Below are 27,330 nucleotides of genomic sequence, written 5' to 3' on the forward strand. Positions count from 1 at the left end.
GTCTTCAGCGTGTACTTGTTCTTTGTAACTTCCTCTATTTTTGCTACTACATCCTCAAACTCAAATTATTATTTCTATGTTTTCTGCTTTGTTGACATATTCTTTTTTGTTGTTGTTAGTTTGTTGATTAGTATTCTACCTTCTATTGGCTAATGAATTTCTCACTTCTCATAATAACTGGTCTACATGCTCAGCCTTTCTCTTATTTTGGATTGGTGATTTTTTAAGTCGGTGGGCCGTGATCACAGTCTCCTCCTGCCAGAATTGCCTTTTACCCAGTTGGAGCTGATTCCACTCTGTTGCTGAGTTGTCTTTATTGTTTCCTCTTTGTCTTCGTGGTTCTGCAAAACATCCTTGTGGCTCATCAAATTTGCATTCTCGGTCTGTCCTCAGAGGTGCGTCCTTCTTCCGAAGCTTTGCTAACCTCACCTGGGGTCTGAGATTGTTGAAACATGTCAAGCCCTAAACCTTAACAAGACAATTCTACTGACAAATAATTTGTCTTTCTAACACACGGACCTCGCTGCAAACGTGCTCGTTAGCTGCTATCCATTTCATAGATTGAATCTCATGTGTTGTTGATTAAGCTTGAAAGTATACAAAGATGAAACATCAAAGAACATCCTTTCTTAAGAAAAATTTTACATATTTCACAATTACATCAACAGTAGGAAACTGGAAGCAGGAGCATAGGACTAAAAGCAACTTTCTAAATCAAGTCCTGTCTTTTGCTGTGTAACTTTTCTTACCATGTTGTACAGATTCCTGCATGGGGAAGAATTACGACTTAAGCAGAAGGAATTAGAGGTTTCTGAGTCTCTATATCCAGCTAGAGCAAAGTGTCAGGCAAAGTACTACGAGCTGATCAAAAAGAACTGAGACTTACTTGGTATCCTGTGAGGAATAGGTGAGTAGGAATGGTCAGCAAAATCAGCTGTTCCTGTGGCCAAGAGTGATGGGAATAAAGACAGCTGCCAAAAATTAAATCAAAGTTACGCTTCCTAAAATGTTAACTGGAAATGAAACTATACAGGGGGATTGAAAGGTAAAAAGCCCAAATTATTAATGATATTTTATGTACAGCCCCAAACCAACAAATACTTTATTTCTGATATGAAAAATAAGGATATAGATCTGAGGGGAAAATATGAAGTGACTAAAAGAAGTGTGATGATGTAGAGGTGAATACAAGTATGTTCAAGTCAAATCAGAAAAATGTAGAGTTTAATGCAGAGAAAAGTGTGACTTTATTCTGGAACAGGAATGCAGACAATAGGAAAACGTGTGACATCACTTCATTAGTTATTTTTAACAGACCTATCAACCTTGAATGGTGTTACAAGAAGGTACATTGTATGTTACGACTTGGCCGTGAGGAAGGTGTCCAGCTGTAGACTTCTAAGCTGATCTTAGCAGTATGCAAAACTGCAGGACAAAATTGAATGGGACATACAATTTAAATGACCAAAGTACACAACCAAACAAATGTAGCAACAGAAGACTGACCTTATAGATCTTTGAACATGTCCAGGAGCAGCTAAAGATGGTAAAAACCTTTGTGTGTGATGCAGACGAAATAGGAGTTGCCAGTGATATTTGGGAAGTGATACTAAAGCAGGCAAGGAAATAGAATACTTTCTTTCCTTTTTTAAGTTAATAATTAAATATTAAGCTGTCAAGTGAAGCAAATATTGACAGTATAGGGGATCTGTAATAGGTTGCTTCAATTATTTCATTAAACACTTGGTTTTGAAAAAGGAGTTAGACTTAAATTGTGAGTTGCATGTAGGTATCCTGAATTGTATATACCTTAGCTTAGTAGGAAATGTGTTGATTGTTTTGTTTTTTGGGGTTTTTTCCCATTTGGTTGCAGTTCTTATGTGGATGTATGCTGAAATGTGGACAGTGTGGATTTCTTGTGGGGGAGGCACGAAGTAGATACAATACTGGTTCTGAAAATGTGAGGAAATTTCTGTTAGCGTGACTGTCCCTTGCAAGTAGGAAAAATACGTTTAAAAGTATATGACAGAATGAATGACAGTATTTTTTCTCATTGTAACTAATTCAGCTTTGGCTTACACTCTTTTCTCCTTCCCATATGAAATTATGATGGCAGTGTTAAATCAGAATATATCCAGGTTCTGCATTCACTTTTGAAATCTTGTCTGGGTGTATTTGGTTTGGCTGAGATGGAATTATTTTCCCTTGCAGCAGTCTTCATCATACAGTGCTTTGTATTGGTAGTGAGAGAGGTGTTGTAGCTATTGGTGAACGGTGCTCACACAGGAGTCAAGACTGTCTCTCCAGTATCCCCTTACCTAGCAGCCTGGGGTTGGGCAAAACTTTGAACGATGTGTAGGCAGGACTCGTGACTCAGGCAGACCAGGGCATATTCCATACCATATGGTGACCATTTGTGGTCATCAATAAAAGTGAAGAACAAGGAGAAAGGGGTGGGCATTCTTTCTTATGGTGTTGGTCTTCCAGAGCAACTGGCGTGTATAATAAAACCCTCCTTCCTGGGGAAGTGGCTGGACATTGCTTACTGATGTGAAGTAGAGAATAAATATTTTGTTTTCCTTTGCTTCTGCATGCAGCCTTTGCTTTTGCTTAATTAAACTGTATCTTGACAAATGAGGTTTTTTCCATCCTATTTTCTCACCCCCATCTTACTTCAGGAATGGAGAGGAGGAATGGCATTGTGGGCCTCTGGTGTCCTGCCATGGTCTATCCACCATATCCGCCTTTCACTTGTGTGAAAGTTCGCAGTGTTTGAGCTTGGAAAGTCTTCAGAATTCTTTAGAATATTGCAGATGTCTCAAGTTTCTTTCCAATTGTGTCTTTCAGTAAATCAGGCAATCCAGACATTACAAAAAACCTGTTTCTTCAATTAATCTTTTTTGTAAACTTTCGTACTCTATAAGTGCAGTTGGACTGTGATCTGTTTACCTCTAAAAAGCCAAGCAGGATGAGGTTTCTTATTAGTGACAGCTAATGAAAAGTATCTACAAGAGAACATTCTTATTAACGATATTTTTGTAGGAAAATTTTATTTCAGCAGTAAAAAGTCCTTGGACACTGTATGTATCTAATCATCAGGCTGTCTTAGTCTTACAGCTCGTAGAACATGCTGCAGATCTGAGGCTTTTAATCCCGAGGGTAGGGGATAGCAATTTACAGTCCAGAAAGGCAGGTAGGAGCACAAGGTTATATCCCTGATTCTTAGTGAAATTCAGAGCATACTGAAGTCTAGACTTTTCAGTGACTTATGTAAGCTGATATTATATTTCAACAAACATGCCAACTTGTAGTTATTGCATCTCACCCTCCCTGGGGACAAGGGAGAAGTGAATGAGTTGGTTTAAACTAAGCTCTTCTTGTGCTTTAAGATTTCAGCCTTCGAGACACGTTCAGCTAACAGCAGATTGAAGTTGCATGGTCTTACATTGTTGTTAGAATCTGATACATTCTTTTGCTAAACACTTCATTATACAGAGTAAATAAAATTTAAAAGTGGCAAGAGGGGGCTGTGCTTCACCATAAGTTGCTGAACTGGAGCAAGAATATAAAAATTATATTCTGATTTGATTTTTTTTAGTTTTTCTAATTGATGCTTTACTGTATTTCTACCATAGGAATGAAGACCTAAAACAAATGTTGGAAAGCAGTAAAGATTCTGCAAAGCTGGATGCTATGAAAAGGATCGTTGGGGTATGTGATTTTTTTGTTACTGTTTTTATTTGTTAGGGGATATGGGAGTTTTTTATTATTTTTATTTCTTGGATGGGAATAATGTTTTCCTTTTACACATTCTTTACCAGATTAGCACTTAAGTCTCTAAATGATCTTTAAAAATTGTGGTGGTGAAATGTAAAATTCTTAACTTGGAATTTTGTGTGAAAATTGGTATATTTGGATATATGCAGTTACATGCTTTTAAAATATTTGTGACAGTGCCAATATGCCTGTAAACAACTATTTTCAGTGAGATCTTGAATAGGAAGTGGCTCCTGAAAAGAAGCTTCAAATTCCTCAGACTGGAAACAACAGAAATTCTCAGGAATAACTTACAAGTTGCATTTACTATTTTTATTTTATTATTGTATGAAGTTTTTCTTTTTTGATTGAGCATGATCCCTGAATATTTGATAACGTATTTCAGGTGAATGTGTACCCATAGAGATGATTGAATAATGTTTAACACTATTATATATTTAAACTCTTATAAACAAAACATCATGAAGTTGATGGTATCCCTTTATTTCATCTTAAAAGTATGGGAAGACGTGCTACAGAAGATTGTTCAGTGTCTATTTGGCTTCTTTGTTTTGGGGCTTTTGAATTTGTTTTCTGTCATTGTTTTTTCAGTCTACTCTGGATGTGCTTTTTTGTACTGCTTGGTTTTTGTGTACTTAATCCTGTCCAAGTATGTACTAAAGTGAGTAGGTACAGGTGGTGTCATGTATTCTTTCCTCTGACTCCAGAGCTGGCTGCTTCTCCCTTCGTGATCGTTCAGTGATAAGAATTTTACTCAGAAGGTTGTCTTTTTGTCTATAATTCCTTAGTCCTGCCAGAGACAGCATTTACCTGTGATGTCTGGGTAACCTTTCAACTGTTATTTCATAATGTCTTTCTTAGGTTTGGAAAAGGTTTTTGATTCATCTTCTCCAGCATGATGTGGGATTGCTCAAGGGTTTGACCAGTCTGGCATAGAGATGTACTGTTGCAAAAACATATGACCTTTAGAAGTGCCATGGTAAACTTATATTCTTCAGCTTCCCTCAGATTTTTTTTTCTGGTTATTACTGTGGGCAGGAGAGTTGTGGCAAGTTGCCTCTTGCTCCCTTGGTTTTGTTTTTTGAAAAGCTGGCCAAGTCTTTATCTGTATTTGGAAACTGTTGAAACTGAATATAGTTGTGTATGTATATGGGGAAATTAAAAAACATTAAATTGAATCAGCTTGAAATTTTAAACCAAGGCTTTACTGGTTTGGTTGTTTTTTTTTTTTCTTTTTTCCTACAAAAAATGCTGTCATTAAAAATGAGTGTGCAATGAGCAAACTAATTTTAGATACCTGCTGCTGCGGAACATTTGAAAGAGGTCTTAATGGCTTCTTTTATTTCCTGGAAATGTGTGATACCATGAAGCTAGAGATGTGTAGTTAGCAGTGATAGCTGTGATCCTTGATGGACTTAGGCTGAAGTGATCAGGCTCAAGAGGTCTTCAGCAAGGACAGGCAAAATTTACTGGGCACGTTCTTTCTTCTCTTCTCCCATTTTCCAATTCCGACAATTCTCTCCAGTTTCCAATAGCAGATTTCTGTCCTTTTTTAAGTTCATGGTCATTGTTTTCTGTTCTAAGCACTCTGCAGTGCGGGAAGAGCACTACTTACCCAAATGGCAGTGTACATATTCTGATTTTTGGATATTTTTCCCTTGCTCAGCTGCTGCTGCTTGAAGTAGAAACAGCCTTCTAGCTTGTAAGGCTGACCATTACTTTACTGCAAGTGAGTTGTGTGATTTACTGAATCCTCTGTTTCTGATATGAAGTTTCTTTCATATCTTCAAGGTGTTTGCTGTTTCCTGTGCTATGTTTAAAGTGTGTTTCATACCAGATACCTGGCACTAACCACTGGTTGGCATAGCAAACTAAGACAATGAGCTTTACAGGTCAGGACTGGGACATTGCACAATATGAGCATGAGGCCTTGTAGCAGTGGTGATAATGTTCTTGTGGAGCACAAAAGTGCTTTTGTGCTTACATACAGAGGGGACCTTAGATATTTCAGGGATGAAATGTGTTTTTCGGAGATGAAAGGCTTCCTCTAGCCTTATTATTACAGGAAAAAGGAACTCTGTCGTCAGAGTATTGTTTAACATGTCTCTGGAATGCTTATTTTCTAAGTTTTAGATAGTTGAAAAAACTCGCATATAGAATCCACAACTTCTCTGGCCAGCCTGTTCTACTGCCTCACCATCCTCACAGGGATTTTTTCCTAACATTGAGTGTAAACCTACCCTCTGTCAGCTTAAAGCTGTTATCCTTTGTCCAGTCATTACATGCCCTTACAGAAGTCCCTCTCCAGCTCTCTTTTAGCCCCCTTTACATACTGGAAGGTACTATAACATCACTGCAGAGCCTTCTCTTCTCTAGGCTGAAGCCTGTCCTCACAAGGGTGATGCTCAGTAAGGTGTCTGTAACCCTAGAAGGCGGATTAGTCTTTAAGGTCCCTGCTAACATAAACTGTTCCGTATGACTATAATTCTTTGACACTCACAGTTATCTCAGTATTATAGTAGACTTCAAGAGGTTAAACCTTCATTTATTCATATAGGTGTGATAGCAAAATAGCAGGAGAATGCTGGGTATGGCACTTTTTGCAGTCGCTTCCTCCTTTAAGATAGTTTGTGAACTTTCTCCTAGGGACGAGACTCATTACAAATAAAATTAAATCTGTCTTCCATAGAGTGACTTAAAACAATATTGTTTCAAGCATAGGAATAGTCCAGTTTTGATCTTCTCACTTCTCCCCTTATGCATGAAGCATACTTTTAGGTAAAATATGATTTTTGTGATCAATGACTTTTTTTTTAAATCAGTATGTTATTTTGTATGTTTCTTCCTTATCTACATGTAATAAAATAATTGCAGTCTTTGGAAGAATATGACTAGCACTGCTGGTTTAGAAATAAATTTTTGTGTATATATATGCTACTATATGTGTGAAAACATAAAGCTGATATTTCTTTTAAAACATTCACTGATGTTATAACAACCAGTACCAGATCTTGAAACCTGTTTGAATTTCTGTGGAAAAACCAGTAAAAATTCACTCATGAAGATTTCAGAGCATGATTTTAGGAAACAGTCACATGCCTGATTTCCCTCAGAGAGTGTCATGCATGTCTGTGTGTCTCTCATGTGGAAAAAAAAATTAGTACATCTTGACATGACACAGCACTTATGCTAGAATGAATGTTTTTGTGCAAGAACTCCAGGAGTATAAGACAACACAAATAGTGAATGTCTAGGCACAGCAACAAAAATTATCTGATAGACTTTACTCTTGGAAAGAACCATTATGTTCTTTCAGGTTAATGATCCATAAGCTAAGGAGGGTCTACATGAATTGCTATGCAATAATGAATCAAAATACACTCTTTGAAAAGGTCCTAAATACCTATTTACATGGTACACTGGAGCTATTATGGTAGATCAATTAAATAGTCCCAGTAATGCATAAAGTCATACCATTACAGTCTGACATGGAGGTCTGAGGATCATGCCTGTTTTTGAGTATTGTAACTTCTGTTGCACCAAGGTAAGATGATAATTTTTCATTCTGTCTTATTTCTCTGCAATGCATCTGGTTGCTGAGTTCTACCTTCGCATTCTGAATTTGGTATTTAGTGTGGCGACCCCCCAGTCCTGAAAGTAGTAAATTGATTTTAAATTCTTAGTTAAAAACCCCTTGAAACTCATTTAATGTGGTTGCTTTTTTACAGTGCTTGTATCACTTTCTGTGTTTTAATACAGGTGCAATGAACAGTTTAAGATGTTAAACGGGTTAGATCAAAATGTCATGCTGGACAGCTGCTCTTACTCCCTTTTGAAAGACTGAGTAATAGCTTGAACTACAGCTGTCTTTTTTCTGGCATCCTCCTAAGCTTCTCAGAATATGCAGTTCATTAGGTATTTCCTGGCTTTGTGTGTTCTTGCTTTTGTTGCATGAGATCCTAACTCTTTATGCTTTTAATGTGTTTTATCAACAAAATACACAAACAGATCTTTGAGTTGAGAATATGAAGTTTAAGCAGCTGTGTAATGTGGAGTAATGGTTGGAATGTAATGGTCATGGACAGAGGTTACTGTAGCTGCAGAACTCTTGTTACTTTGTTGGATCCCTGGGTATTCGTAACAACTAATGTATGTATGTTGGACCCCAGTAGACATTGGTGTTCCTCAGGGGTCTGTTCTGGGACCTGTACTGGGACCTGTACTATTTGATATCTTCATTAATGACATAGATGGTGGGATTGAGTGCACTTTCACCAAATCTACAGGCAACACAAAACTCAGTGGTGCAGTTGACATGCATGCGGAACGGGATGCCATCCAGAGGGATCTGGACAAACTTGCAGTGTGGACCCATGACAATATCATGGCGTTCAACAATGCCAAGTACAAGGACCCAAGAGTTTTTATTGTATGGACTATATGCTTTAAGGTCTAGTAATTAACAAAAACCCACATGTTTATCCTCAATTTCATAAAAATGAGACTTGAAATACCGATCTGTAATAAAGCAACAAAACCCAAACCACATTCTAATAAATTATATTGTTACATTACTAAGATTAGTCTCTTATCTTTTTTTTTGGGGGGTCAGGGTAACCCGCAGTATCAGCACAGGTTGGTGGATGAAGGGATCAAAAGCAGCTCTGACAAGAAGGACTTGGGCATGCTGGTGGATGAAATGGTGTTTGTGAGCTGACAGTGTTCAATAACAGTCCAGAAAATGTTGCCAGCAGGTTGAATTATGCTGCTCCACTCCACTCTCATAACAGAGTCCCAACCTGAAGAACTGCATCAGGTTGCAGTTCTGCAGTCCTCAGGACAGGAAAAATAGACACGTTAGAGTGGGTCCCTAGCAGGCCACAAAAAGCATCTGAGGGCTGGAGCACCTCTCCTGTGTGGGCAAGCTGAGAGAGTTAGGGTTATTCAGCCTGGAGAAGAAAAGGCTCTGGGGAGATGTTACAGCACCTTCCAGTACATAAAGGGGTCTATGACAAAGCTGGAGAGGGACTTGCCAGTAGGGCCTGTGATGACTGGATATGAGGGGATGGTTTTAAACTAAAAGACAGTTGATTTAGGTTACATGTAAGGAAGAAGATTTTACGATGGTGGTGGTGAAACACTGGGACAGGTTGCCCAGAGAGGTGGTGAATATTCCATCCTTGTAAACTTTCAGTGAGGTACAATCTGATCTGTAAAAAACTTGAAGATGTTTCTGCTTGCTGCAGGACTAGATGACTTTTAAAGGACTATTCTGTGATTTCTTAGTGAGATTTTGTGGTTTCTGATTAACTTGATGTTTGTCTAGCTGAATCTTGACTTTGAGTGAGGCACACAGATTCTTAGAGATGGCAGTGCTCTGGGTCTGTACCAGCAGCACTGAACTTGATATAACTTGATGTAACATCATCCCGAAATTCCAGTATTTGCAGTTCAGACATAAAGCACTGCCAGACATTGTACTGGAATTATATCTAAGCAGAACATTGTGCAGCTATAGTGTATATGAAAATATTTTATTCCTTCTTATGTACCCAGTTTTCTACAAATAATTTCCTTCTTAAGTTGTTTGTACAAGAACTGAAGCTAAACAGGGGTTTTGATGTTTATGATTTTTATTGTGACAGTTTTATTGTTCGTGACATGCCTTGTTCATGATCAAACATGAAAACTGTGTTTCCAAAGAAAAAAATTGGTGGGTTGGCTGATCTTGCTTTTACTGTGTGGCTTTTGTATATTTTTTTTTGTTCTGTATAAACACTTTATGGCCTTCTGTGTTTAACTTGCTATGGAAAATAACCGTATTTGGTTTTTAAAGTGTGATGTTTATTTTTACTTTTCTCCTTGGTTCTGTTGAAAGCCATAGATGTTCCAGGGAAAAGGAGCAGGACTTAAACTTGTATAACTTCTTGGATTTTGTTGAGTTTTTGGGTTGGCTTTTTTTTTCCTCCCACCTCCACCTCCCAAATGGTCATTCTTTAGGGCTCTTTGGATTAGAAAAGTCTTTGGTTTTAGTAATTGTGAATGCATTAAAAATTATTTGCTGTCTTATATGTTAAAGTCCAGTTCATGGATTCCACTCCAGCAAATTCATAATGAGACATGACCCAAGAGTTTTTATTGTATGGACTATATGCTTTAAGGTGTAGTAATTAACAAAAATGCACATGTTTATCCTCAGTTTCATCAAAATGAAACTTGAAATACCGATCTGTAATAAAGCAACAAAACCCAAACCACATTCTAATAAATTGTATTGTTACATTACTAAGATTTGTCTCTTCTGGTTTTTTGGTTTTTTTTTTCAGATGATTGCAAAGGGAAAAAATGCTTCTGAGCTGTTTCCTGCTGTTGTGAAGAATGTTGCCAGTAAAAATATTGAGGTATTCCTCTAACTTGTTAAACATACTGTTATGGAAAATCTGTTTCTAAAAATTTAATCTAATTTTATTAGACTTCAACATAATGCATAAAATCTCTAGTATCATTAATAGAACTTTTTAGGAGTTTCTTTCAATAAGGACATTATGGTAATAATTTTATACATAAATAAATGAAACCTATTGGGTGATTTGGAGGAAAAAATAGTAGCTCTTTACATTTAAAATAAAAGTTACTTCATTTTAGAAAGTTTGAGGTATGATGGTAATTAAGGAAAGTGATTGTAGTTCAGTATTTGAAGTGTGATGCTTTTTGCAAAGCTTTGGGTTCATACTGCATTGTATTTTTAAACATCTTTTGCAGATCAAAGCTGAAAGGTAATGTCTGGGTAAAGAAAAGGTGTGTTCTTGCATCTATATTGGGTGTTATTAGGTACAAAGTAGCTTGCTTCTGTATCTTTTTGTTGTTGTTGTTGTAAGAAAGCAAGGGGGGAAAGTCCATCCTGGACTGGTGAAAATTCAGATTTCCAGAATGCTAAAAAATTGAAGTTCTGTTAAACGATGATGTGTTTAAATCCACAGGGTTACTGCTGTATAACCACAGGGTGTATGTAGAAAATGTAACTCTGATGCTCACTGGCATTACTGTACATACTCTGACGGCTTCCCTGCAGAAGTGTCAGAGTTATAGTTGACTTGACAAATAAGATTTCAATAAAAATAGCATCTGTAAGTTTGTAGTTTGAGACCTCGTGGTGCCTAACAAGCATCAGTTTGATGAAAGTAGAGTGAACATGCAATGACTTTAGTTACTTCCTACTGCTCAGGATTGTAATTTTTAAAAAACGTGGGCAACAGTTGTTTGAAGTATTGGATTTTAAGGAGCAAAATCATTTGAATGTATGCTTCAGTTCATCTGTCCTCTTCTGAAAATGCATACTTCAGGCTTTATTATTAGTAGGAACAAAAAAAATTTTTTTTCCCTGCCCTGTGGCACTAAAGATTATATTTCTGATAAATGATGGCTTTGACAAGCTCTTTTCTCACCCTAACATGCCATGATATAATGGATGAAACATCAGTTTTCTTCCATATTTACATGGGTGGATAGTAACAGTCAAGTTTGAGTTTAATTTTAGCTTTAGAGAAATTATTCATTTTTAGTTACTACTTTGAAAACTTTGGGGTTTTTTGTTCTTTGAGAGAGTAGATTCATTTGATCAAGGCCAAGTGTTGACCTCTGGTAATTCAAGGAAGTGTGAATGTGCAAAGATGCTAATTCAGTCTTCAGGAACATGCTGTATTAAAATAATTTTAGAAGTTGTAATTGTGCATTTAGTAACAGGCAGTAAAAAGATGTGGTAACAAATCAGACTGGTTAAATATTCTGTTCCAATGTAATTTATGTTTGTAAGTTATGAGTAGTCTTAAGTCAAATTTTAAACAGGGAGACCTTGTGCAAAGAGTGCCTTAAACAATATTATTTATCTGAAGTGCTTTTAAATGTTAGGGCTGGAACCTCTAGTCTGATACAAGCAAGACTGTCCAGGCTTTCTACCCAACCAGCAGTGAAGCTGCGACTGTATCCCCAGTAGGTGTGCAGGTACACATAAATATTGTATCTGTACGTATAAAGAACCAATATGTATGTACAGAGGCAGTCATGTTAATTGTTACAGGGTATCCAGGTGAACACAAACAGTATCAGCAGCTTGGCAGTTCAAAATGGTCTGCTAGTGGGAATGTGTGTATGTACCCAGTGTTCATCCTCATGGACTCTGCCCAATGTCTGGCCCATGGATCTCAGTTGCTCCTCTTGATGGCAACTCGACATATGAACCCCTAAGGGCATATAAGCCCTTTCTCCTTTGCTGGTACAAACATCTTTACACATATGAATCCCTCTAAACCAGGACTCTCCTGCTTCCTCATGGGCTTGCCCTTGGACACTCAAGTGTGTGCACCTCTGCACATATACAAGTGGATCTGGCCAGAACTTCCTTGCTCCTCTACTATCAACCCCTATGGTTTTGCAAAAAACCATGGTTCTTGCCCCTAGAGACCCACAGGCCATGGGCTTTCCTTGCAGCTGGAGGGAACTTCACTGGTCTGTGGCATAGCCAGTTCCTCCTGTGGCCTTGTCCATAGGTACTCACACCCACACCTACTTCCTTCCCAGACCACTTCACCTACTTGTCAGCTGGTGCAGCTTGATGCACCAGAGACACATTGGTTTGTGCTTGTTTTCACATATTCTGGTCTCTTCAGTTACACACATTTTTTGGGCCTTCTAGCCTGTGGTCCCAGCCTAGGCGTTGGCAGCCAGGCCCTCAGTTTTTCCAAATGCTGGCCACCCTGGACTTAGAGATCCCTAAAGCATGATGGCACATTGCAGTTGCTGGAGTCATACTTAAGTCCCCTCACTCTGGTCTCTCTAATTGCTGGTGCCCACGGACATAGCTGCCCTCCAGCCTGTGGGCTGACTAGTTGTAGGCGTGTAAAAATTCACACCAAATAAAGAGTATCTCCCCAAGAGAAACAGTTCAAAATGAAATTTAATTACTCAGTGCAATATATTGTGCTATTCACATGCAGGGAGCAGAAGGATAGATGTACCAATTATTAAACTGTTCAGTCCTCTTATTCCTTTCCAGATCATGTAGATTGCCCTTGCTTCACATTCACTTTATTTCTTCCCCAGAACATCTCATGTCATGTCTAAAATACTTTTCATCTGTGTCCCATTTCTGTACATATAAACACCTTCAGTCTGAAAGGTGTTCTAGTCTTGTTGACTCTGGGTGGTTTTAACACCTGGGCAGCTGAAGCTCTCCTGAGGTTTTTCTGGGAGGAGTGTAACAGGGTATCCTTTCTTTGAGTCCTAAATTTGTTTTCTCTCCTATTATTTTGTTTCTTTCTGCATCTCTGAGCTGATGATTCCTGTCATGGGCTTGGGAGAAACTAGAGCAGGATGTTGTGTGCCCACATCCCTCCATCCCCCTTGTGGGAGAGATGTTTTATGGGTGTGAAGATGAGGTCTTATCACTTAACCAAACATTATTAGTAGAAGCCTTTAACTGTTTATATTTTATGGGCCTTTTCTCCTATTTTAAAACAAATAGACAGTTATGTGAACTCACATGTCATCATCTATGCTGTAGTTAAACTTCCCTACTTACTAATTTTTTCATCACTTAATGCTAACATATTTGTGCAGGAAGAGACTGTTAAAAGAGGTCAGCATATTCAGTAAAGCCGTCTGACAAATTTCTTTATCAATTTGAATTAGATTACAAGTTAGGTTGTAATGTAGGTGTACTTACAGCCATCTAGTTAGACCTTTTCTGTCTCAGGAACATTTGTCTTGGTCCATTTCTTAAGATGCTTTATGAGAAATTAGATTAAGTCAGATTCTTAGTACATTGTTCCTGTTTCCTGAAAATATTTTGCCAGATTTTTCCCTATACCTAAGAATTCTTAACCAAATCTGTCTGTACAAGTTGTGGCAATGCAGTAGCATAAAATACATAGATTTATCTTAGTAACCCTGAGAGTAGCTCAGTTGGTTGGGAATGGTGCTAATAACACCGAAGTTGTGAGTTCTGTCCCTGTATGTGCCATTCATTGAAGAGTTGGACTCAATGATCCTTGTGGTCCCTTCCATCTCAGAACATTCTGCAGTTCTGTGACTTTGTATCCATGTGAATTTTCTGCCCAGAAATGGCTGCTATATTTTTTAAAATCAGGACTCAGTGCTCCGATGCAGGAAAATGGAGATGAAGAAGTGGTATAACAAGTTAATTTATTTTAAGAGACACAAAGGGCACCTTATTGTTTACAGAAATGCCTTATGATTTTTTTGTTGTAAGTGCATGCTCACCTTAGCTTGGTTATGTGCACTAAGTCATGGATGGTAAGGATACAAAATGTGACCTAATGAACAATTGGTGATATAGAACAAAAATAAGTCTTCATCAATAATTCATGGATTTTGATGTGCTTATATTGATAACTTAATTAAACAAATCTGCCTGTGTTCCTCAAGCCTAATGTGCTCCTGTTATGATTAGGTTTATGGAACAGAGCATTTTAACATTGAATGAAGGTAAATGGTAAAAGAATAGTGTAGTCACGGAGCTCTGAGTGCTTCCATTTCTAGTCACAGAGTGGTTTCAAGGAAAGGAGGCTTTCTTTGCACACCTGCAGTCATTCAGTGCACAGGCCTCTTGTGGTCAATGTTGATTGCTACTTCTCTATAGCTGAACAAAAAATAATTTAGTATGGTGTAACCTTCTGTGATTTAATATTACGTTTTTTTTGCCAGAATTGGCACAAAGATAGATCTTCTGATAGTGACAGTAATTATTAGCGCAGCTGTAGTTGAGGGTCTTTCAGAATTTTCCATTATAAAACCCAACAGTCAGTTTACTACTTAAATGTAAAAAAAATGTTTTCACTGCTTCCTGGGTATGAGGGGCAAAGTGAACTAAATTGAATACCCTCCTCCCCAAAATCATACTGAGGTTTTCTTAATCTTTGGATGTTGCATCCTTTGTAGTGTGCTTTGCTTATATTGTATCTTTTGAATGCTTGTAGTCATGCAGCGGTGAGTCTAACATCCTTTGTTTTCATCCAAGATAAGTGCTCTTCTGATCAGATTTGAGGTGAGCAAGTTACCACAGTTCAGCTGTAAGTTATATTCACTTACAGATATGTTAAAGTAATTTATTTTAAGCTTCAGGGTAAAATGGTCTTGTTGAAATTTTTGGCTACTTCACTTTAACCTATTTTCGGTAAGGAAAAAAATGTGTGCTCAAGTGATTGGTTTCCCCATGTCAGCATCTTAGATTATTATAGTCTTAATTTACTTGTTAATAATATAAAGCAGAACTTCATGTTATTAGTCTTCATCTGACTGTTTCATTAATTAGGTAGCACTGCAGCACTTCAGGCGTTTCATAAGACTTTGGGAGAAGCATGTGAGTGCTCCGGGATCTGTTAGCTTTTTCTTCAAAGAAGAAAATGTTAATAAAAATGTGAAACCTAGGAGCTACTTTTATAGAATTGTAAAACTTTCTTATAGTGGTATTCACAGTGTTTTTCCTTTTCAGATAAAAAAGCTTGTGTATGTTTATCTGATGCGCTACGCAGAGGAGCAGCAAGATCTAGCATTATTGTCCATCAGTACTTTCCAGCGTGCTTTGAAAGTGAGTGACTACTAAATAACATTTTATAGGGAATTCTGAGCTGGTAGCACAAAAAAATATATCTGTGTAAGTGTAGTATGGTAAACTAAAGCATGTAAATATCTACATCTGCTAAAGCAGTTTTAAGTTATGTGATTGACGTATTTTTTTCTGCTACCTTAAACCTTGTCAAGCAGCTAAGTAAGCCTGAAAGAAGTAAAATTGCTTCACTTAAGAAAAACACCAGAATGGTGCTTTCAAATCCACATGCCAAACATTTAATTTCTGGAATGACTTTTCTCATTCCAATGTAACTTGTACGTATGGAAAAAAGAACCCGTTATTACCATGAACCACCTATATTTCTTTTAGTTTATGTTAAAAAATGAGCTTGGTGTGCAACAGGGAATTGAAACATAGGGAAGACAGTAGTACCTAAATTAAAATATTCAGTGTCTTGAACATAGTACTTTTTCATCAAAAGCACTGAAAAAAATAGCTTTTTGTGCACTTTTGTTTCAAATGAAGTAACAATGAGAAAAAGGATTATAGAGAGCAAAGTTTAGGATTGCCTTTGAAGTGTGACTGTGGAGAGAAGAACGATTTAAGTCTCTGTTCTGAAATTTGGCCAGTTTTTATAGTCAGAGAATATTGGAGTTTTTGTGTACTCTTCTTGTATTCTAGGCTCATTTCAGTTTTGTCACTTAACCCACGCCTTGCATATTGTTGGAAAATGTTGCAATCGGAGCACCAGTTGTGCAGCTGTAGGAGGATCCCACATCAACTAGAGAGTTTTCTGTCCCCTTCCCTTGAACTTTCATCCCAATGTCATATGTACTGCCTTTACTATCTCTGACTGCCACGAAAAGCTAGAATCCAAATGACTTTGTATCCAGTGTTGTTTGTGATATATGTATACAGTGAACACCCCTCATGGCATAACTCTTAAAAGCTGTGGGTATTGAGAGCAGAGGGAGGAGTGATAGTGTTGTGGCTGAGCAGCAGAAAAAGAACTGGTGGTGTGGCAAGGGGGTAGACACCAAACTAGTGGAGATTGTCAGCAACTAAAGAAATTACTAAGCCTGCTATGAGAGATAGATCTCTGTTAATTTTTTGTAATGTTTTGTTTCTCATTTTACAATGATTATAATTTGGCTTTTTGTGTGGAGATTTTTTTTACCTCCCTCTATCGAAGGAACTTTTAATTTTAAACTTTAGTGGCTGCAGATGAGCTTCACAGACTCTAGTAGGAATGAGATCTTTTTCCAAAAACAGTCAAATAAAGGGCTATCATCCAGATACTTACTACTTAGAAGATTCTAAGATGTAGGGATTTTGAGATCTTAGATTAATTGATAATTAGGTAATACCAATCTGAAAATATGTGTTGCTAGCTCTCAGTCCGTGGGAGAAATGTTCTTTGGGAGGTTAACTTCTGTCAAGACACTGTATAGTATAATGAATTACTGATGCTGCAATTTCACTTTGCTAGATTTCAGGGGATTTAGTACTTGATTAAGCAACATTTTTTCCATTGTGTTCCAAGCCCATGATTAACGGATAAAGTTTACATAATAGTTCATCCAAATACACATGTGTTGGATCTCCAGGCTAACCCTAGTATTGTAAAATATTGACCAAGAACTGGGGCAGAAGAAGAGAGAATAAGAAATAGAAAGAAGTGTCAAAACCTTTAGCCTAATATTTTGACATGTTCTTTGAAATTGTTTTTGTTACTGACTTCAGTTTATATCTTGCAGTAAAGCATAAAATGGATATTTTGTGAAGAACTTGAATGGGAATGTCACAACTGAGAACAACTTTTTTGACATTTTGTAAATAAAAGTAATAAAATTGAGTTAGTGTGTCTCTCAGAATATCTGACTTCCACTTGGATTGCCACAAATTTATTATATTATTAAATAAAATATTCATATTTTTATCCACAATTAACATATTTTATCTGGAAAATTGCATGATGTTAATGTTTTCCTTTGTAAAATTTTCATATTTTCATGATGTTTAATATTCTCTTTATTTATTTTACTTTTTGTTTGGTTGGTTGGTTGGTTTTTTTGTTTTGGAAATTTCTTTGTGTGAAGAAATTATTAGCATGGCTTGTCACTTGCAAGTCTGACTTAGATTTACATGTTTTAATGTGTTGTCACTAATTAGTGTAAGCAGAGCAGTGTATTTAATGATTTGTTTCTGCGCTATCTTATTTTATTTCTCCTCTTCACTCTTTTTCTTTAGGATCCTAATCAGTTAATCCGTGCAAGTGCTTTAAGAGTTTTATCCAGTATACGTGTCCCAATTATTGTTCCTATTATGATGCTTGCTATTAAGGAAGCCTCTTCTGATTTATCTCCTTATGTGAGAAAGAATGCAGCCCATGCAATCCAAAAACTGTACAGGTAAGTGATTCTGATAATTATTGAAAAACAATTTGCAATAGTTGTGGGCTCTGTTTATAAAGACTACTGTGAATTTAGCATGTCTCAGATCCATTTCTTTAAAAGATGGGGTGAGTGTAGACATTCTGTCTCACTCACCTGGTTTTGTTGTAATTCCAGCAATTCTCTTGGTTGCTAGACTTAACAGGTTAACTATAAAGAGATACAAGAAGAAACTGATACACTGTCTTTTGTTTTTAAGATACTAGTTATTTTCATTTATGTAACAACTTTTCATGGGTATTCTCAGAATATATGAATTCACTGTTACAAGTGTGTATCTTTCATCCTGAGGCATTTGCCTGAAGGTAGTTTGCAGCACATGTGACAAAAGAATGCTAACTTCTAGAAACTTTATCTGTGCAAGTCCAAATCTTTCAGATCTTCCTACTTCAGAAATTCTTGCTTTGTAACAGTTCTTATAAAGATATAGGTACTGGTTTGCAGAGGTGGAGTCAACAGAACCTGTACCTTTGCAAAACATTTTCTGGTATTTATTCTACTACTTCACTTTCATTTCACCTGTGCCAAAAAGTGGAGGTTGAGAGATGTTAGAGATTCTGATTCAGGTAAAAAACACAGTAACAGAGTCTGGAGAAACTGGCCTTACCTCCTTCTATTTTCCATGTATTCCTAGTGGTAGTAAAATGGACATGAGTTTACATAACAAAGGAAAACTGGTGAAACTGATGTTCTGTTTCCATAATGGTTCAGAGGGCCTCAGAGGGTGCATCCTTCAAAAGCTTTCTTCATGCAAGTGTCCGAGATATCATGATGCAAGATTTTGAACTGCTGTAGCTGGAAATTCCTCCTTACCTGGACTAGAGTAAGCATCATGATTACTTCTCAGAGCAGCTGGAGTTAAAAATTGTGTCCTTAGTAGTAAGATTTGGGAGCTGTTTATGAAAAGAAGTGAACTTCTATTTTCACATTTTCAAAACTTGCCAGTACAAAGGCTAGCAAGTACAAAAGCTAGCAAGTACAAATGCTAGCTAATACAAATGCTATCTCACAGTGCTAGTTAACCATGGAACCAAGGGAGAGAGTATAATTTTCTTGCTCACTGGAGGAAGCAGCAGTATTGGGAACTGGTGAAGAGGCTGTCAAATTAACCTGCCCACAGGTAGACCTAGTTGGCTTGGCAGCAATTAAGAATAGGTAGTAGTTAACAGGCCATCTCTGTATACCGTGTTTAAAAATGTTCATGACTGATAGCTAGACAATTCAGCAATACTGATCATACATTGGTGGCAAGGCTGACTATTGGCCTTCTGCAACAAGTAAGTAATTTCAGAATACTTATTTTTAAGTTGGTCAGAATCAGAATCCAGAAGGGATGGATTTTTAAAGTAAAACTAAACAGTTAATACACTCTCCTACATCTAGCTACTCCATCTTCTGCAACCCATTTAAGTCAGAAGTAGTAACAGTTTATTCTAATATATCTGTATGCTCCATTTGCTTTTTGGTTTTCCCAGCTTCTCTGCCTCTTTGATAGCTCTGTATTTTAGTTAGTACTCTAGTCAGGGTTCTGGATGCAAGTTCGATACACCAGTCTTTCCTGTATTTAGTGTCATGGTGTTTGGATGGATGTCTGCCCTAGAAGAGCTTGTTTATTAGCAGTTCAGTCAATCCTAGCAGCAGGAATCTTACATATCAAACAGAAAAGATTTCAGACATAGTCTGACACAACATTTGTGTCCAATGCAGTCAATATTGCCAGTTATGTTGAAGTAATTTCATCACTGCAGATGTCAGACCTTTTGCTTACTTTATTTAAGAATGCATTTTAAAGATATTAGTAGTTTCTGTCTATCAGTTGAAAACTATACTATGTTTGCAGTGAGGTTTGGAGAAGGACCACTTCCTATCACTAGTATTACTAGGTTCCATACTAGTACTAAAAGTCATAATGGGAGGAAATCATAGACATCTTTAGCCTCTTCTTTTATTTTCTCTTTGAAAATTATCCCTTTCTTGTCTTAAATACTAGGACAGTGGAGGGGGAGGAACAGTAAATTCATTTATTGGACACCTTTCTGAAGAGTTTCTTGATCACATAAAATATGGTTTTGCTCAAGTTTTTTTTTTGTGGTTTTTTTTTTAAGTATTCCTTTCTCTCAAAATTTTTTGCCAATTTTTAAAAATATGAAATAAAAACTTTTTCAGAGACTTTTGGCTTTTCCTCTGAAGGTTTTGGTCCTTGACAGAAGATCCAGTAAAACTCTTTTTACAAAAATAGAAGTTGGAATGAAAGGCAATTGTGAAAGTACTTGTGGAACAATGTACTGTTGTGTTGCTTATGATGATGGTAATTTCTAACAAAGTTCTGTTACGCATTTTGTGTGTTCTGATGTTGTTAGGTCTTAGGGCCTTAGTGAAGGAGTACTCAGCCAGATAATGACTTTGTGAATCTTTACCTGGAATGATATACTGTGCATTAGGGCAGTCCATCACTCAGCATTAAAACTGAAGTATGCAATAATGACCAAATACTCTCTCACTTACCTGTAATTTTATCCATGTTGAAATGACTTTTCAAAGGCGTAGAACTACATATCTCTAAGGGTCTTTGTATTCACTTTGTATTTTCTTTTGACTTGGCTTTAAATTCTTCTATGCTGTATCGATCCATGAAGGGGAAACAGCTGGAGTGAAAAGTTTGTCCTTACTTGCCTAAGAAGCAAGTTTGACGATCGTGGATATTTCTGGCATGTTTTTCTCTACTCTTGTAATGTGAAAAGACACTACAAAGGTTGTTGCTTGCAACTTTTGCTTTTCCTCTGCATTTGCTATTTATTTAGGACGCAGTCTATTTTCCATTAGCTTGCACACCAACTTTGTATAGATACGCTTGAATACAATGTCTGCATTTTTGAGTTCCAATGCTTCTGACTAAAATTAGTGTTTAACTTAAAAGTGATTTTTTTTTTGTGATTAACTTAGAAGTGTCTTACTCAAAGCTTTATGTTGATAATTAGATAATAAAAGTATGAATCTTCTTTGTCCTGATGTTCATTCACCACTGAATTGTATTCATGCTGAAGTTAATTTCTGCAAGAGCAGTGAGAACCTTGTCACATAACATCTGAAGTTCAGTCAAGTTCTCTTTCGTGTTGGTTACCCTGTCTTAATGTTTTTTTATGAGTTTAAGTTTCCCATAGAACACACATGAAGGGTATAAGATAAAATTACATTTTAAATTTAATTTTATACTCCTAACCTACTTTCAGCCAAGTTCCTTTACAATGAGTTCTTTGGAATATTTGATTTTTCTGGAAGTGGTTTCTTCAAGTTCTTTGTTCCTAGTTTGTGTCTAAAGGTCAAAAATCAAACCTGCTTTAATTTTGGATACGTCTGATCAAATTAGTTAAAATAATTTTATTTTTCCTTCTAGTCTTGATCCAGAGCAAAAGGAAATGTTGATTGAAGTGATAGAAAAGCTTTTGAAGGATAGAAGTACGGTAAGAAACAGATTTTTGACAGAATGCATATATTTTTATAGTTTACTCCTGAGACTGTCATTCAGCAATAAGTTATACACTTTCCTAACCGTTGCCAATGTGATTTTGTATGTTTTAGACATAAGTATCATTGTGTATTTATGCATTTATAGTATGACTGTGATAGTGACTCTCCTTTATTAAGATGTCATTTTACTTGCATCATGAATCTGTTAATTAATATTTTTGTTAGCATATGTTTTATGTATGCTTCTTTAAACTTTATTTTGAAAATCAAAGTTATATAATAATATGAATCAGTGTGCAAGTGTTTATAAATTTTTATATGCACTTTTTCATTGGGAAATTAGTTTGATGATTTCAGTAAATTTGTAGTAGTGTAGGAATAAATTGCTTGTGTATGGTACACAGTGATGTCCATCTGTCTTGCAGTGTGTATAGTTGTTAAAAAATTATATTTGCTGTGCAGTTGTTCGTTCTTGCCAGTATCTTCATTTCTACTCTGGTAAATAAAGAGATGTTCTGGCATAATTTCTGTAAATTTAACACTCCTGTTATATTTAACGGGTCCTGTATAGCTGCAGTTTTCCTGGATGTCTCACAATCTTTAGTTAATTTTATTTTGCAAATAAGTTTCCCACTTGTGAACTAGAAAGCTAATTGACCAAAGAATCAAAGTAAGAGAAACCAGATTTTTGAGTTAAAACATTCTCATGTTCTTCTTATTCAGATCACTAATTTAATGAATGTAATCCTTATTGACTAAGTGAAAGTCTTACTCAGTACCAGATAGTGTGTTGCTTCATCTGCTGTTTTCCAAGTCTTTTTGTAACACTTACAACTGTATCCTCCAGGATACAGTATCCAGGACTGTATCCTGTTCTAGACAGTCGAGGTGTTCAGAGCATAAAAGGTGCTGTTGGCTAAAAGACATCCTGTAGCTGCCGCTGAAGGGTTGCTGAAAGAGGTGTGTTAGAGCTTAGTGGCTCAGCAGACAGTAAATCATTTAGGTCTCCTGACTGCATGTGTGCTTGATTTGACAGACGCCTTTGAGCTTGTGTGAAGCTGCACCTGCAGGGGTTCTTCATGTATTTTGTTTAATGATTCATGCTCCTGCAGTATGTGAATGTGGGATCAGGTTGTTAATACCAGTGGAGGAATAGAGGGCTAAAAACTACCAAAAAAAAAAAGTAAAATCCCTGAGTTTGTACTCTGTTTCTTAGGCCTTATAGCATATGGTAAATGGTTATCCCATGCCTAGTCATTTACACATTTACTTTAACAAAAGAAGTATAGAGTAAGTTTGAATCTTTTATCTCCTTGGAATTTGGAATTACTCATGAGGAGGTAATGGGCTCATTGCCTATGGGGCTCATATGCTGCGTACTGGACACCATACTTATAATGATACCAGCTGAAGCAGTAGCTGAAAATTATAGACTAGACTTAGGTCTGCTGGGCTTGTTTGGAGACATACTTGGTTAACTGCTACAACTTTTTTGCTCCCTCTGATCCCTCTTTGTCTATTCCCTAGTGAGACCTGCTTCCAGTCTGAGCTGACATCTCTGCTTCAGAAGTCTTACTAGTTTGGGAACTAACATGAAGACTAATTATTTCAGAAAGAAAACATACAGATCTCTCTTTAAGGCTCTCTGCATCTAAGTGTTCCCCTTTACCCCAGACTCCACAGCTTGTGGTGGTCTAAAATGGATGACTGTTTAGTCTTTCATAGCTTTGGAAGGACTACTCTAGCATGACAAAACTTTATCTTAAGTAGTTATCTTTTGTCATGTACCACTGAATGTTCCCAGAAAGCCTCCACATTTAACAGAAAGTGCATAGTGCACAAGTGTTTTATTAGCAGGTAACTCCAATCTGAATAAGCTTATTCTTTGCCCCTAATTGGAAAACAGCAATTTGCTCACAGTGGAGAAATCAAGAGTGCCATTTGTAGCTGGATTCAGCCTTTAAAATTGGAAGAGATGCAGCTGCTTATAGGTGGTGGTCCTTAAGTACAGGTGTGTACATATGTGGCCTTAGGCTGTTGACTTAATAGGTTTAATAAGGCTACATTCTGGGGAAATATGTGTTAATTCAATTCATCTTCTTGATTTCTCTGGGGGAATCTTCACTTCACTTCATACACATACCCTAAAAAAGAAAGCTCCTTCAACATACATAAAAAAGATAAACATTTTAGAAAGTATTTTGCAGTCATACTGAAGAAAGTTAGATCCATTTGCTGCCATAGGAATTCTTTAAATTGGACCAAACTGTAAAACAACAGCTTTTGGCCATAGACTTATGAAGTGCCTGTACTTGATTAGTGGAATGTCTCAGCTTTTTGGAGCTCCTGTTGTCTGTTTGACAGTCAAGGTGCCTGAAATCTGTAGGTTCATAATGTGGAACTAGAACCACAAATGTTTGAAATCTTTGGATTTCTTCTACTTAAACAGAGCCATTCTCTTACATTAATATCAGTTGTCATCTCCTGCTAGCTCTAATCTAATGTCAACAAATCAGTTTGTTCATTAAATAGTTTTTTTACTAGGACTCTCAGAGTGGGAGAGTCCTAGTGACGTAATTGAATATCAATGGTTTTCCAACTTTTTTAACTTGATGGAAATGTCAAGTTACTTTTGGCACATCTATGTACTTAAGGGCTGATAATTCTCAGACAAGTCATAATATATTGTATATTAATCACTGGATCTGAGATAATCCACTGTTGATTGATTATTGGTTATTTTGATTATATTTTTTCTAATTATATATTTGATTATCATTTTTATAATTTTTATTTTTTCTTTTTAATCAGCTTGATTTTTTTATCCATGTTTGGAGGGAGAATGTAATTAGTAACATTAACTATGTATATAACAGTCTGATATTATTCAGGTGATATTTGATACTGCACTTTAATGAGAAGTAAACTTTTACTCAAAATCTTTATTTTCTGTAGCTATTTGACCTCAGGCAGGATTTTTGAAATTTACTGGCATAATCTCTGTGTTAGAGGTAGAATAGGTAATAAGTATAGATGCCTCTAAATTTCTGTAAACCAGGAGGTTTTTTCAGAGTGAACATGCTGTTGTATGTTATTAATGCAGTTTTTGCTACACAGAAAAGACACAATATATTTCAATTAGCCAGACTAATTTTACATTTGAAATAGCAAGACATTATCTGGAGGAGAATTTTACTATAGTAAAATTAAGTCCTTTTTTAGACAGTGTAGGATGTGTTTATTTTTTTTTAGATCTCAATCAGTAGTAGATTTTAATATAAGCTGAGGTAAGCAAAACTTAAAATGAGGTGAGATATAACCTTAACCCAGCACTTCATTAAAATTTCTGGTGAGATAAATGAAAAATCACTCTAGGAGTAGAGTGTCTTAACACAAAGATTCAATTAAAATGCAAGCTCTTGGTTAATCTAAAATGCAAAATTATCAAGTGCAAGCCATTGTTAACATACCCTCAAGGGTAGCTGACTAGGAATTAGAGTCTACCAACCAATCTGTGATTTTTTGCAAGTGAATTTAAATTTTAAACAGTTAAGATGTTTACAAGTGTTTTTATTATTGAGGCCTATAAACTCCTAGTTGTGGTTTTACCCTTGCTTTACAAGTACCTAACATTTTTATAAACAGGTACAAGAGCATGAATATCTCCTCCTTTTGTTTTTCTAGTAATTCTAGGTAGTTGAGCAGTTGATGCAATTTTATATAGAAGGGAAAATAAGAGCATGCTTGTATTCTATGCTAAAATAATTTTCTCTGAAAGTAATATGGCTAGTCATATGTGAAACTATAACTGGATATTGTAGAGCAAACTAGTTCCCTTTTCTTTTTAGTTGATTCTGTATTGCTTCACACTAGTTCTCTTTTTTCTGTTTAGTGGTAACCTAGCTTTAACATATAGGTTAAGGCAAGGTTTGTTGCAAAAGTTTCTTTTGGAAGAAAAAGATACTGTAAAGGACTGTAGTTAGCAGCCCGTGTGTTTTACAATGCTGGGTAAACAACAATGAAAATCAAGTTCATTAATGGTATCTGAGTTATAGCAGGTAAAAAAAAAATTAAAATCCATGTTGGCATTGAAAAGGAATCATGCCTGTTATCCAAACCTGTAAAGCAAAAAGAACTTGTGACTTGCATTCCACAGTCTAAATTAAAGTATCCCAAATATATTAAAAACTTAATCAATAAAGGAAGGCAGGATGTAGTTGGGATATATTTGTATGGATGATGGGTATATTAAAAATGCCCAAATTTATTGCTGATTTACGTCTCTAGCTTTGATCAGATTTTATTTTGTATGGGTACATACCTCTTTTATAATGAATTTATTATTTTGTTGTGGTGTTATAATTATCTATTAATGATAACATGTAACTTTGTATTAACTCCTTTTTGGGGCTGAAAAGACCTTATTTGCATCTATACTCACATATTTGCATATGTGAGTTTAGAGATTTCTTTTGCAGACTGCATGGCTACCAGATGAAGTGCAGGTTCTTTCTCAGTGACATTTCTTTGATTAAAAAATCATCCTAGGAATTGGTGATGGCTTTGTGATGAAGATCTTGCTCTTACACTAAAGCAGTGTATTTGGGCATAATGGGAAAAGAGAGATGGATACTTTTCTGTTCAACAGTAGTCTTCAGCTGATAATGTAATATTTTAGTTTAGAAGCCAAATGTGTGGGTAAGACAGTGTTTTCTTAACTTATTGATTTTATGATGGCAAATGCTTCAGTTTTGTTGGAAAAATTACTGAGTTTGTGCAGATGTTTTGTTGTGATAGATCTATTATCCAGCTATTAGAAGATAAATGACTGATCTTTTCCTCTTTCCTTGCCTCCAGAAAATTGAAATAAGAAGGGGAATGTCATTTGGGCTGTATGATTAGGGCAGGTGGGGTGGCCATTAATTTAAGAGAGAAGAATCGTGGCAGCATGGGCCAACTTGCACTGTATTATCAATCAAACCTCGATGCACTTCTTGTGATGACCCAGCACTCTCAGGTTTTCACAACGTTAATTAGAATTCATGACAAAATAGATGCAAGGAAACGTTTTGTACCCTTCATAATTTTATAGAAAATTTATTGTTATTAGAGGAACCATTTGCTTAGTGTGATTTTTTTCATTACCAGCTTGTCAACTAGCATAGATAATCTGGAGAAAATATGAACTCCATAGATTGGGTGTCACTTTTGTTGATGGTTCATATAGTTTACCTTGGAGCACAGCTAATGGCTGAAGTTCATAGCAACAGCACAGAAAAATGTGGCACCTAGTGGAAGACAAATGAACCATGTTTATTGCTTTAATATAAAAAATACATAAATGGAAAGCAGCATTTGAATTTGATGAGCTCATTGCTAGTTTTGTTGGAGTGATTTATATTTTCTCCTTATACAAAAAGCTACTATTGACACAGTGAGATGGAAATTAACTGACTGTTTTTTAGAAACTGATATTTTTTGGTTTTATATTCTGATTGAATCATTTTGTTTTAATTTTAAATACTTTTATGGAATGTTGAGCATTTAATAAACAAAGATTATTAGCTGTTCCACTGATGTTTAGATATATAGTAGGATCATACTATAGGGGAAACAGTGTAGACTAGAAAATAATCTCTTATTAAGAAAGCCTTAGGAAATTTACTCAGAGAAATCTGCTTGTTACCAGTGTATTTTCAGTCTGTCACATTCTTACTTTTTTTTTCCACTTTCAAATGAAAAGCCAAATTTTAGAAAATACAATAATGGGGAGAGAGGCATGATCTTAATAATGTCATGATGAATGGCAGTTCCTATATTAACTTGTAAACCTAGGGACTTGCCACAGGAATAAAATGCTTGTTTATCCAGTGCACCTCTTGCATTTCATAGCATAGGTTCAATTTTTTTACTAATGTCTTTTAAGTGTTCACAAGTGACAGCATGGTCATTGTGAACTTGAGTAGGAGATAGATGTAAATTGAAATAAGCAATTGTTTCAAATTCCTGTATTCCACTTTAACTCTTTCTTTGTATTAAGTTGTT

General features: G+C 36.2%; 1 protein-coding gene across 5 annotated transcripts in view; it reads left to right on the forward strand.

Moving 5' to 3' along the window:
- AP3B1 (adaptor related protein complex 3 subunit beta 1) overlaps window positions 1–27,330 on the forward strand; it is a 154,949-nt gene that overhangs the window by 10,315 nt on the left and 117,304 nt on the right. For all 5 annotated transcript variants that reach the window (XR_010352186.1, XM_064403014.1, XM_064403015.1 and 2 more), the window contains exons 2-6: window positions 3,636–3,711; window positions 10,104–10,178; window positions 15,287–15,382; window positions 17,615–17,775; window positions 21,212–21,278. Coding sequence is in view for 4 of the 5 variants with exons in the window: in XM_064403014.1 (XP_064259084.1) it covers window positions 3,636–3,711; window positions 10,104–10,178; window positions 15,287–15,382; window positions 17,615–17,775; window positions 21,212–21,278 (475 nt within the window). In the remaining variant the exon portion in view is untranslated. The remainder of the gene's footprint in view (window positions 1–3,635; window positions 3,712–10,103; window positions 10,179–15,286; window positions 15,383–17,614; window positions 17,776–21,211; window positions 21,279–27,330) is intronic.

This window comes from Passer domesticus, chromosome Z (assembly GCF_036417665.1).
Source record: "Passer domesticus isolate bPasDom1 chromosome Z, bPasDom1.hap1, whole genome shotgun sequence".
NCBI classification, from domain to species: domain Eukaryota; kingdom Metazoa; phylum Chordata; class Aves; order Passeriformes; family Passeridae; genus Passer; species Passer domesticus.